Genomic DNA, 12,559 nt, shown 5'->3' with positions numbered 1-12,559 from the left:
ATATGCATTTACACTGTAAATATTTGTATCTGTACTCTTTCCAAACTGAGCCCTATTAATAATATATAATATTCAAATTTGATCAAATCCAATCAGAACCAATATTTTGAAAATCAGACAAGAATTGAAGGGAAAAGGACAAAATTTTTCAAAGACCAGAAAAGGATCAACTTCTTCAACCACCCAATTGGGTTCAATTTTCAAAACATAAGTTGTTAATTACTAGCTTTATTATGCAAATCCTAATATGTTGTCTCAAAGTTTCAAAATTCGAACAATGATTAATTAATGAATAGATAATAGAAATTGCCGTTTAAATACCAATGGAGAAAATGGTATAAAGGTCCATTTGATTGTAGTCTGAATCAGAATTGGAATCGGAATCAAAATCTGTTTGAATGAAAATTGGAATGGTCTATTTCCATAGTTTATTTGGTTCAGACATGAATAAAAATAGGAATTGAAATAAACTGGAATAGGATTTGATTCCCAAGGGAGGAAGAAGAAATGTCATTTCACCAGAAATGGGAATAGAATTCTGATTCGTCCAACCAAACAATTGAATACAAATGGCCCATTCCCATTCCGATTTCAGACCCCTATTCCTGCAAACCAAATGGGCCCTAAATGGTTTGCCAATCACCTTTAAGAATCAAATGTCAAATGTGGTAAATTCAACCGTGCTGCTGCCATCGAGCCTTGTAGAAAAGGCAAAGGATTCAACCTCCATACTATCGCACTACCGATCTATGGTGCAAAATTATGGGTCTCTACCAACTCCAGTTTCATGTACTATGTCCTCAGTTCCCGTTGATATTTCCTTTTCGCCCTTGATACAGCTTTGTTGTTGCTTCTCAAAGAGAGAAGGAAGAAAGGAAAACAAAATTGAGGCTTCCTCCTTGTCCAAGAAAGCTTCCTCTCATTGGAAATTTGCACCAACTTGGTGACTTACCATCCCAATCAATACGGCCCTCTCATGTTCCTCCAACTGGGCCCCGTTCCCACGTTAATAGTCTTTTATGCTGCTGGTATGGCTAATGGATAGAGAGATCTTCAAGACCCATGATCTCATTTTCTCGGGCAGACCTTCCTGTACACTGCCAATGAGGGAGAATGGAGATTAGTTCAAAATTTTTTTATAATGCACCTATGCAATTAATTCACATCTAAAATCCAATCAAAAAGTTCAGTTTGAAGATTCTCTTATAAATAAGATTAAAAAATATAAATCCTATTTAATTTCGGACTGATCCAATCAGACCCTATAACATTAATTAAATAAGTTATTCTAATTTAAATACAACCTAAAAATCCAATTCAAACAAATTGGATGGACACAGGAAAAAATATAATGGGTTATGTTAAAAGTTAGAAATGGGGTTTCAAGAAATCGAATTGGGTCAAAATTGACATCAACAAGTATTAGTGTAACTCCGCCTTTGCTCCCTATGGTGAGTACCGGAGAAAGCTCAGGAAAATTACAGTCTTGGTGACCGATCATTTCGATCCATAAGAGAAGAGGCGGCCCTTATGATTGCTTCTATTGCTGGGTATTCTTCGGTTCCAATTAATTTGAGCGACATGGTGCTTTCTCATCTCAACACAGCAGTAGAAAGTAATTCAGGAATTGTTGGGATGTTCCAACATCTCTGACTTCCTCCCATGGATGGGATGGATCAACAAAATCAATGGTCTAGGGGCAAAGCTGAAGAATGTTTTCTAAGAACTGGACGAATTTTATGAGAAAGTAATTCGGGACCATATTGATCCCAAGAGGCCCAAACTTGAGCACGAATAAGACCTCGTTGAAGTGCTGCTACGTGTTCAGAAGGATCCTGATCAAGGAACTGCTCTATTAAAGATTAGATTAAGGGATTCTCACGGTTTGCTGCTATTTTCCTATGTAGAGTGCAGACGGTCGTTGGGAGAAAATAGAAGGTTGAAGAAAGTGTTCTTCCTAGACTCAACTACCTTAAATTAGTGATCAAGGAGGGATTGAGGCTCCACCCCCCACCCCAAGCTTCATTACCAGTTCCCTGATAAACAATTGCTGACTGCAAGATTAATGGGCACGACATTCCGGCAAAAACGAGTGTTTATAAATGCACGACGATAGCAACTGACCCTAAATGTTGTGGGAGGACCCAGAGAAGAGAACACCCTACTCGAGTGATTCTTACATAACAATATTGACTTCAAAGGGCTGGACTTCGAGTTATTACCATTTGTTGCAGGCCGCAGGGGTTGCCCAGGGACTAACTTTGATATACAAGTAATTGAGCTCGTGCTTTCTAACCTTTTTTACACTTTTGACTGGGAACTACCAGAATGGGTTGAAAATAGAGGATGTGGAATTGTGGATACGCAGGGCGAAATTGGGCTCAATATATAAGAAATGTCCTCTTCTGCTGGTGGCTACCAGATGTGTATATAAAAGTGAAGAATGAAGCTTTGAAAAAAATGCTTCCCTTTGTAAAAGATTACAAGAAATAACTCTGTATCTATTTAGAACTGTGGGCATTTATTGAATAAACACTGCCGCATAGGCACCACTTCAGTATTTCACCCATTATGTGAATCAGTAATCATAAGAACTTGCTAGATTTTGGTTTATTCACAATTTTGTTAATTTGGTGCCTAATAGCACCTAAGTGTCAATAAATGGGTTCATCATTGCTTTTCTCGGTTTTCAAGCAAATCAAGTACAAAACTTTTAGTCAATAAATGCCCACCATTCCAAACACATACACTATCTACTTAGAGAAACGGTTCTGAAAGTTCCATTTCATTTGACGGCTGCTGTTGTGTCTCAGCCTGCTGGAACCCTACAAAGTTAAGCCCTAGCCATTGCCATGGCCAGCATATATATCTCTGCCTGTTTTGGTTCCTTGAGTCATCCCGCATATCAGACTCTTCAAGCTGGCGGGTAAGCTCCTCCACCCTATCCCTCAGCCTTGAAGCCCTCAAGTCTGCCAGCCTCAAAGATTTCTCGGATGCATCTCTTGCTGTCATAGCTGCAGCTGCAGTCTCTTCCTTGAATTTAAGTTTTTTCTCCGACTCAATCATGGCTTGCCTTGCCTCGTCCAATTCCTGCCTGAGGGCTGACAACTGCAACATTGCCATTAAAACAATTGATGAACAAACACATAATGCACCACGAACCAAATAAAAGCATCAAAGAAGTTGGAACATTTCTATTTGTTTTTTTCTTAACATTGTAATTGATAATGACAATAATAGTCATAACTCATAAGAGACATTGGTTCCAGCATATGGGGGCAGGAAAACTTGTGAGATGCGGAGCATAAATGCCACGGGACCAACTCTGTGAAAATATTGTAAATTTAATTTATATTTCAATGTAATCAATATCTTCAATGACTACCACTAGAATATGTCTCAGTGTCTCAGTGCCCATGGATGATCCTGTGGGCTCAGTTTGGAAGGAGTACAAATACAAATATGCATGGTGCAAATGCATACAAAATAATATAAAATATAAGGTTTTGCACTCTACATATTTGTACTCCTTCCAAACTGAGCCTTACAGTCAAATCATGTATGCTCCGCTCACTTATACATTTTTTTACGGTATGAATCAGATGACTGAACTAAATACAATAAACCATGCCATTCCACCTGTTCGGTTTCATATTGGGTTAATAGTCAGGAGATGCATTATCCTTGATAGGTACTTTATCATTGGGCGCAGAACTAGGGATTTTCTCTCATTGGACCCCATAGTATAGGAAAGAAATGAAAAGTTGCTCAAAATACAATCACACAACATCTACCAGAGTTGTGCTTGATTGATAAGATAAAGATACATGGAAAAAAATATAAATTTTGAATTTAGATCATGATATCCGTGATGGAAAATGACTGTTCATTACATAAATTCATTTTTTATAAGGCCCGATCAGACCAACTAGACCAGGATGGCCTGAGCACCAAGGAAATGCGACTCAGGAACAGATCACATCCCAGTGCATCACTTGGGGGACTTGACAAATGATGTCATTCCCTTGTCTCAAACTTGAGATCTGATGCACTGGACCGGATGTTGCAACCACCCAACTAATGGTGGATTAGTTTCGTTACCCAAATTCAGGATGTGAATGGTTCTTGGGGGACTTGACAAATGATGTCATTCCCTTGTCTCAAACTTGAGATCTGATGCACTGGACCGGATGTTGCAACCACCCAACTAATGGTGGATTAGTTTCGTTACCCAAATTCAGGATGTGAATGGTTCTTTGTCTCCTTAACTTCTTCCTAATATAATTTTGATATAAAACAAGATGTTTTTCAATAAAAAGAAAGAATTTCATTAGTCCATGTAACACAAGCGGGCCCTATAACTAAAACTGACCAACACAACTTCAAAAAAAAATTTAACTAGCTAATCTTAGTCCCATCAATCATCATCCCATCATCAGTGTCCAAAAAAAATCATTATCCCATCATCATGTAAGCCTTATCCCAACTATATGGGGTTGGCTACATGAATCCTGTTTTGCTATTACTAGTCTAAGAGCACGTGTGCAAATAAATGTTAAGCATATATGATATATAGTATTTGGATTTAACTTTTATGACCTATAAAGAACCCAAGGCAAGTATCCCGTTTATACGGTATAGATAGATGATCTGCTAGTGCCATTTCCATTATTAAATTATGAGCACTTTAAATACTAAGAAAATCTATCCAAAGGTGCCGAACTGCTGATCAATGTCCCTTAAATAGGAGAATTAAATTTTCCTTCACACAAGAGAGACTTTTTCATCTGATTGGATCACATCTCCCAGGCATAATTGTCAAGGCGTCGTCTGGTGCCTGCCTAGGCATCAACTAGGTGCCCTTGGCTGGGTGCCTCACCTAAATGTCTTGTTTATAGCAACTAGGTGCCTGCCTACATAATTTCTTGTTGGGATATGGGGCTTACTGTCGTGTTATGCTTCTGTATATCCTCCTGTACACATCTATATCTCCTCTATGATTCTATGAATATATTACATTTCCCTCAAAAGAAAGGGAAAAAAAATGGATTATATTGATCAAACCATGCATATGCCACTGCATCAATTCTTTTTTATGAGAAAAGGTAAAGTAACCACTGCATCAATTCTAGAGGGATAAAATTTATAAGTCCTTCCAAACATTGGACAGCTGTTTCATTTGATGCTTTCAATCATAGCTTTGACATGTTCATGGGTCTCATCTTGGCCCATTCGGAGGAACAATCATTTTAATAAGTTCTAGCCTTCCAATCTACTACTAAGTTTTTAGAGCCCATGTTAAAATGGTAAAAAAATGTGGAGAGGATTATGAGGTCCTTTGGGAAACAGGACATTCCAAAAAGGGTGGTAGGAAATGGTTTTTAAGACTAGAGAGGAAGGTGGGCTTGGATCAAGTAGTTTAACCATAAGAAATACATCCTTTTTAGGTAAATGGCTGTGGAGGTTTCCTATTGAATCTGATATATGGCACTCTGTCATAAAAGGTATTCGTGACATACAATCAAATGGACAAGATGTAAAGTTGAAACCAAGAGCAATAAGTAATGATGCTATGAGGGGAAATATGGTTAGATTTTGTGAAGACCTCTGATGGGGTTATGATCCATTGGTGCAAAGATTCTCTAGGTTGCATTTTATTTCTTAGTATAAAAACTAGTTGAGTGGCATGCATTTGCACATGAGAGAGAAAGATAGAGGCCAATGCATGCATAGGCGCTATATAGTAAAGATAGTCCTTTTTCTAAATAGGATTTATATTAATGAGAAATAGGGAGAGATTTCCTCAAAATAGAAAGCACATAGCTAATACAAACAACCAACATAAGATTACACGAGCTGAACTTAAGAGGGAAAAACTCTATACAGATAAAAGTAAAAAATAAAATAAAATAAAAATAATAATAATGAACTTAAGAGGGAAAAACTCTATACAGATAAAAGTAAAAATGGTCATATTCAAGGCCATCAACTTCTTTGAGGATTTCTACCAAAAACAAAACTTGAGGATCGAGACCCAACACTGTTACAGATCCTTGATTTTGCCTTTGATCGAGACCCAACACTCTCCTGTTTCATTCCTTCCATAAAAACCAGTGGATAGCAATAGGTAATTAAATTCAAAAAAATCTTCCTCTTGTCATTAAACCCCATTGGCTGCCAAGAAGAACTTTCAGGGGCACCCAAAGCCTGGCAAACAGCTTTAAAAAATGGGACTAGATATCGTATGCATAACTGCATTGTCATCCTTTATTTCATCTTCTACTACATATCCATCTTGGAATTTTGGTTTCTAGAGAGGCCTTAGGGATCATGAGATCTCGGAGACTATTCTACTTCATGAAACTCTAGAGGGTGTTTTTTGGAATTTAATGATAATGATAGGAGAGCTGGGGCAGTCAATCATCTTGGTTTCTTCTCTCATGCCTTGGGTTTTAAAGCCATTGTCGCATCAAACCAACTTATTTCCAGTTAAAGCAATATATTTTGGTTGTACCCCCTAAAATTAGATCCTTCTGTTAGTAAATTTTCCACCTAAGGATTAATACTTATGAGACACTTGAAAAAAAAAAGAAACTGAGTAGGATATTATCACTCCATATATTGTAATATGGAAAATTTTATATTGAGTGTAGAACCTTTTATCATTGTTGTAATTGGGTGATGCCTCATCACCATCAGCATGTAATTTTTCTTTTATTTTAACGAAATTTTCATTTTTTACCTATAAAAAAAAAATTGTATCTTCTATTCATTTGTGAAAAGCATTTGAGAACATTATCTATCAAAAAAATAAAGCATTTGAGAACATTTTTTACCCTATTTGGTGCTAGGTGGAAATCTCCACCTTATGGATGCATTATTCTGACCAACTCTACTCTCACCAACAAGTAAAAGGGGTACGGTATCATGGTGATTCATATGGGCAGATGTATTTTGGACAACTTGGCATATGGTAGCAATGAAGAACTAGAAGCACTACAGTTTGGGCTCCTCCATAAAACAGGATAAAATTTTGATAGGCGTAGCCTTAGAAACACAGGTGCTTCAGGAATAGATTGGCATTTTCAAGAACCAGATTTAATGGTGTTTGTTTGCCCAATAGAGTGCCGTAACTCCATACAGGCAAAATTGAGATGTGCTTCAAGGATTGTTGAGCCTAGCTTAAAGCCTTAGACAGCTAGCTTTCAAAACCTCCTCATTGAGGGAGATTCATTAATCATGATCTTATTGCTGAATAGAGTAGCAGGAACTTGGCATCTAAGACATCACATGAGAGAAACAGAACACTTAGCTCATTGTTTAGAATCAAAATTTTATTCTCAAAAAAGTCCATATAAATCTAGTTCTATGCTTGTTGAGTCAATATCCCGTACCATGTTGAATTCTAATACTTGTATTAGCAATACTAGCAAGTAAAAATTACATAACCTAAAAGAATATGATGCTAGCAAATAGATGAGATGCACATCCAATACACTACGACATGGTAGGATGAACAAAATCCTTGGCTTTTTAATACATCCTTTCATTGGTCCACCTTGTGTACAGCATGTCACATAGCTGAGCTGAATGCTAGCATAAAACGTCCCCTTGTAACATTAATAACCTATATACTCAAGTAAAATTTACTGGCCTACTTTGCCACCGTACCTGTTGCACAAACTCTTGCTCAATAGATTTGCCTGCTGCAGCTTCTTGTTCTGCTGCCATTTTCCATCTTGCAATTTCTTCCTCAGCAGCTGCAACGTCCATCATAAGCCCTTCAACCTGTGATCAATACAAGTTCATTAAGCCCTTGGTATGAATAAATGATACACAACTATGAGCCCTTTTGGATCAACCAATATGCATTGGAGATGGATAAACATTTTTTGTCTTTTCCTTTTGGCTCCTTTTCAAGTTAACCCAGAGTCCCCAATTGAAACAAGGGAGAAGAATATATATAGTTCTATACATGCATATATACTAAAAGGCATAGGCATGCATAAAAATTAAAAACACACCAATGTATGTAATATGTATTTGTGTATGGCAAATCCTAACCTTCCCTCTCAAAGACAATATTACTGCCCCAGTTTTTTGAATGCTAATAAAATAATTAGATCTAGGATCATATGAATGGTTTCTCTATGGATAAGTTTAGTTACTTCTTCCATCTGCTTCATTTGTTCTTCACTCTATGCATTAAATGCCTCTCCCTCTTCAACTGTACAATCACTACATTTAATAACTGAACCTGCTACTGTTTCAACCAAAATCACCATTTACTCAGACAACCCCTAGAAATTCAATCAATCAGGCAATGAACCTATAGCAAAAGTTCTAACTATCATCGCATCAATCAATCTCTATTGCTTTTCAAGAAATTGTAAAGATCAAAATTTGAATCTCTAGATCAATATTAATGGACTTCAAGTCTTCAACATGGAGTCCAGCAAGGATGATAAGCAACCGATGTTTTCACCTATAAACACACCTATGTCTACCCTCTCTTGCTCCCCAACCCATGGCAATTAGAAAACAATAGTAGTCAGTGAATAGGTGACAAAATCATCTGTTTTGACTTGTTCTCTAACAGTCTAACCCCTTATTGCTCCCCAATTCTCCATCTGCCAACGTCATTGGTTTAATGTGTTGACCTCTTAATTAGTCAAGATGGTTGAGTTGGTTGCTGCACCTCAAATCTGATAGACTTAGCCATGCCAGCACATAATGCTTGGCATGCCAAAATGCGGATGATGTTCCATGATAGTACCTGGCACTTTTGGACAATGTGTCAAATAACAAATATCAAAAAGTTTCCAACCCTTTGAATTTCAAACTTTTTCTTTAGTTTTTTCTATTCATTGAATGATTTATTATTTAATTCAAAATATCCACTTATGACCACATCCCCATGCTGTGATTTATAGAGTTTGACATGCTGGGAAGCCTTTTAAGACCTGCCACCCATGCCACATCATGGCAATACTGGTTTGGTTGAATTAAAACAACCACTAAGCCACAAGTGTGTAGGACAGACATTGATAGTGTCACTTACTGACTGTATCCATCAACAGAGTTTCAAAGATTTACAGGAAGGTCAGAGGCAAGGAAGAGAGTATGGGAAAAAAGGGGTAAAAAACAAATTGAAATTTATCTATCTTAACCAAGGCAACGCTATTAGTCGGGGCAGTATTTTGTCCAAAAAATGTGAACCATACTATCATTATCAGAAGATGCAATTACTAGGTGCAGTTTAGTCCAAAGTTGCTTACACTTTCATTTGCGACTCTTTCCTTTTCTTCAAGTTCTTCTATCCGATGCTTTCTTTGGCTGAGCTCCTTGGCTTGAACCTCCACATGTGACTTAAGTAGATTTGACTCTGCCCTTGATCCAGCAAGGCATTATGCAAGACAAAGGATATCTAATCAACAGATGTCAAGCACTATTACAATATTACAAATGGAAACTATCACGTCATCAAAAAACATGTATCCATTCCCTCGTAATTTTCTTTTCTTCTTATACGAATGGGTAATGCCACTTGTGCAATTAGTGAAGTCTATGTTGCTGCCGCAGACTCGGGTTTGAAAAACCCATGTCCTCAACAGGAGTTGCAAACAATAAGTAGATTGCATACCCAAAAAAAAAAAAAAAAAAAAAACAAATGTTGAGAATGTGATTCCACTTTTTAATAACACAATAAATTCTTACATGACCAACTTCATATATTTATATAGAGGGTACCTAAGTTCATCCACAGAATGCCGCAGCTCAATAATCTCCAGCTGAGATGCCTTAATTATCTTCTCCAAAGCTCCAACCTGCATAGAATGAAAATAACACTCAAAGATGGATACACATGGAATTCCTCATAACAATTTTAAGAAATAGTTTAATCAACGGTGCCATAGAAAGGCTTACCAGAGTATAGACCTCATCCTCCTCTACCCCCAAAGAACTCAGTTTATCATGGGAGCCCAGATTTTCATCATTCCCTAAAAGGTTATTGAATCTTAAGTCCATCCCTGCCTCTCTTAAGCTTTTTTCTGCAATTTGTAGGACTTCATTCATTTCGGATGTCATCCTACTAGACAGAACACTTCTAAGTAAATACCCGATATGTTGTTTCTCCTTCACCAATCGATCAACAGTCTCATTTAGACATTTTGCTTCCCGGCTCCTCTCCTCCATTTCGTTCCTTATTTTTTCTGCAGCTATTTTGGTCAGCTCATAAATAGATTCCATCCCAGCCAAAGAAGCACGTAAGTTCTCATTCATGTCCATTTCTTGAGGTAGGAAGATTGATTCTGACAAGTCTGATTGATCTGATTTACTAGGGTCAACCATCTTAATAACATTACAGATGTGGTCATGGATTTTTGACACATAATTCAACTGGTCGACCAGTAAGGATCTCTGTGAGTCCATTTTCAATTCCAAACTGCTCAATTTATGATCATAATCCTTAACCATCTCCCTCAGCTCTGCTGCTTCGTTCTCCAACCCATTTAACTTTTTGGTCATCTCTTTGTCCATCTCCGATATATTTTCGTCTTTCTCAGCAATTGCTTTTTCCAAGTTATCAATTTCAGATGTTTTCGTCACGACCTCCTCCCTCAACCCACTAATGGTTGCTTCCAGTTGAGAAACCTCAATTGCAATTTCATAACTTCGTTGTTCCATCCGTTCACGAGCATCATTCCTATCCTTCGTTGCCGTGTCGAGGTGCCCAAGAAGCTCTTCAACAATTTCATTTGTTCTCTTGATAATGCCATAAGCAACAGCAGGCAATCCTGTGTACTTCTGAGATCTCGGGAGCCCAGTCCCGGAGAAATTTTTGAAATTACTAACCTTTCCAGAGATTTTATCCATTCCAGTGACAAGCATATGAGCAGCAACTTCGACCTCCGATCTTGACGAGTCCCTTGCCTTAACTGCTTCATCGAGCTGTCGTGCAACATCCTCCCTCTGCTTCAGAAGCTCATCTTTAAGTCTCAGAGCCTCCGCCAATTCCCCTGAAATTCTCTCATTGGATCTCAAAAGTTCTTCCTTCTCACGCAACGCTTCCTCCCTCTGCCGCCCACTCTCATCGCGCTTCTTGATTGCCTCATGCGCGAGCACCTTCAAGCGATTGAAAGAGGTCTGAAGCTCGGATTTTGCATTCTCCGCAGCTTCTCTACCCTTCCGCTCGCGCTCAAGCTCCGAAAGGATCTCCCTAAATCTCTCCACGGATATGTCTTCTTGAGATGGGTCGTTGAGGAGAATTGGAACCGCATCGTCCCCTTCAACATCACTGAGAACTGCATCGGCGTCTTCATCAACGGTTCTGGCCATTTCATTAAACAAATCAGTACTGGTGGCCGATCAGATCCTCTTCCATCTCGGGAAATGGAATTCCCCAATTAAAGGGATTTTTGGACTGCACTCCCCCTCAGAAATTTTCTTTTTTCTTATATCTATGTCGAGTTTGTATTATTCGAATTAGAAAGATGCAAGAAACTGTTGTGATCGGAATCCGACAAAACGAAAGCGAAAAATCGACGAGTTAAACACAGATTACTAAAGCGACTGGACAAGAGAGCCAATTGAGTCTAAAATTCTGATTCTTTTAGCGTGCCGTAGACGTAGAGGGAAAAGGTTGGAGTGGGAAGAGAGCACAACGGAGAAGAAGAGCGAGCAATAGTCACCAACAACCAGTCTCCGGCTCCGTCTCCTCCCTTTGGCCTCTCAGGTTGCTTACATTGGATGCTTTTTGGTGGCGAATTCAAATAAACCGAGATGACCGTATAGTAGAATATATATATATAGGCGTATACGTGTTCAAATCTGAGGTTATGTCCAATATCCAGTAAGTCCCACTATTCGCCTTCGCCGTTTGCTTTTTCCAGACTGACAGACTGTGCGTCTGTGCCTCCTTGTATCGTAACAGCGGGAAGGATGGCTGGATGGGGGAATCGAGCTGTCAAAGTTTTGTATTTGCTTACACAATGAGAGGACCCATCGGGTTCAACCCATATCCAGAAGATCTCAAAGCTTAATCCGGAACAAAGCAACAAGACCCGACAGCCCGATCATACATAGATACACTAAAAAATAATACAAATTTCATAAATTGAATACGGATGAAAATATTTCAAAATTATTAAAATTTCTAAGATACATATTATATGAAATTCATAAAGTTTTAATTATTAAAATAACGATTCCATTTATTAACATTTTTATTTCTATACATTTTCTAAAATAACAAATCATTTTATATATAAATTTAAATAAGTAGATTTGATAAATTCAATTTAATATTATATTTTCGAATATTTTATAACTAATTTTTTTATTCTTTAAATAATAAATATGTTATTTTTAGTCTAAATTACAATGTCAACGAATAATCTATAAAAATATGTTAAATTTTGAAGATACATATAATATACAAATTTATGAAATTTATAGTACTAAAATAATTATTTTATTATTAATATTTTTATTTGTATAAATTTATTGAAAGTAAAAATAATAATTTTTGATATAAATGTAAATTTGATAGATTGTT

General features: G+C 37.4%; 1 protein-coding gene and 1 pseudogene across 1 annotated transcript; one reads left to right on the top strand and one right to left on the bottom strand.

Annotated features, from left to right (window-relative positions):
• The first annotated feature begins 1,358 nt into the window (after positions 1–1,358).
• On the top strand, positions 1,359–2,545 carry LOC148862659 (strychnine-11-hydroxylase pseudogene; annotated as a pseudogene).
• A 46-nt stretch (positions 2,546–2,591) lies between these two features.
• LOC148862658 (uncharacterized) lies at positions 2,592–11,783 on the bottom strand. Its single transcript, XM_088980862.1, has 5 exons — positions 9,928–11,783; positions 9,751–9,827; positions 9,279–9,390; positions 7,672–7,788; positions 2,592–3,108 (listed from the first exon to the last, which is right to left on the bottom strand). Exons 1-5 carry the CDS (start codon positions 11,338–11,340, stop codon positions 2,758–2,760), a joined length of 2,070 nt encoding a protein of 689 aa, XP_088836988.1. The 5' UTR covers positions 11,341–11,783; the 3' UTR covers positions 2,592–2,757.
• Positions 11,784–12,559: the final 776 nt, after the last annotated feature.

Source organism: Nelumbo lutea, chromosome 3, assembly GCF_056320005.1.
Source record: "Nelumbo lutea isolate HS-2025 chromosome 3, American lotus-T2T, whole genome shotgun sequence".
NCBI lineage: Eukaryota > Viridiplantae > Streptophyta > Magnoliopsida > Proteales > Nelumbonaceae > Nelumbo > Nelumbo lutea.
Note: the sequence above shows the minus strand (reverse complement) of the source record. Positions and strands in the feature narration are given on the sequence as shown.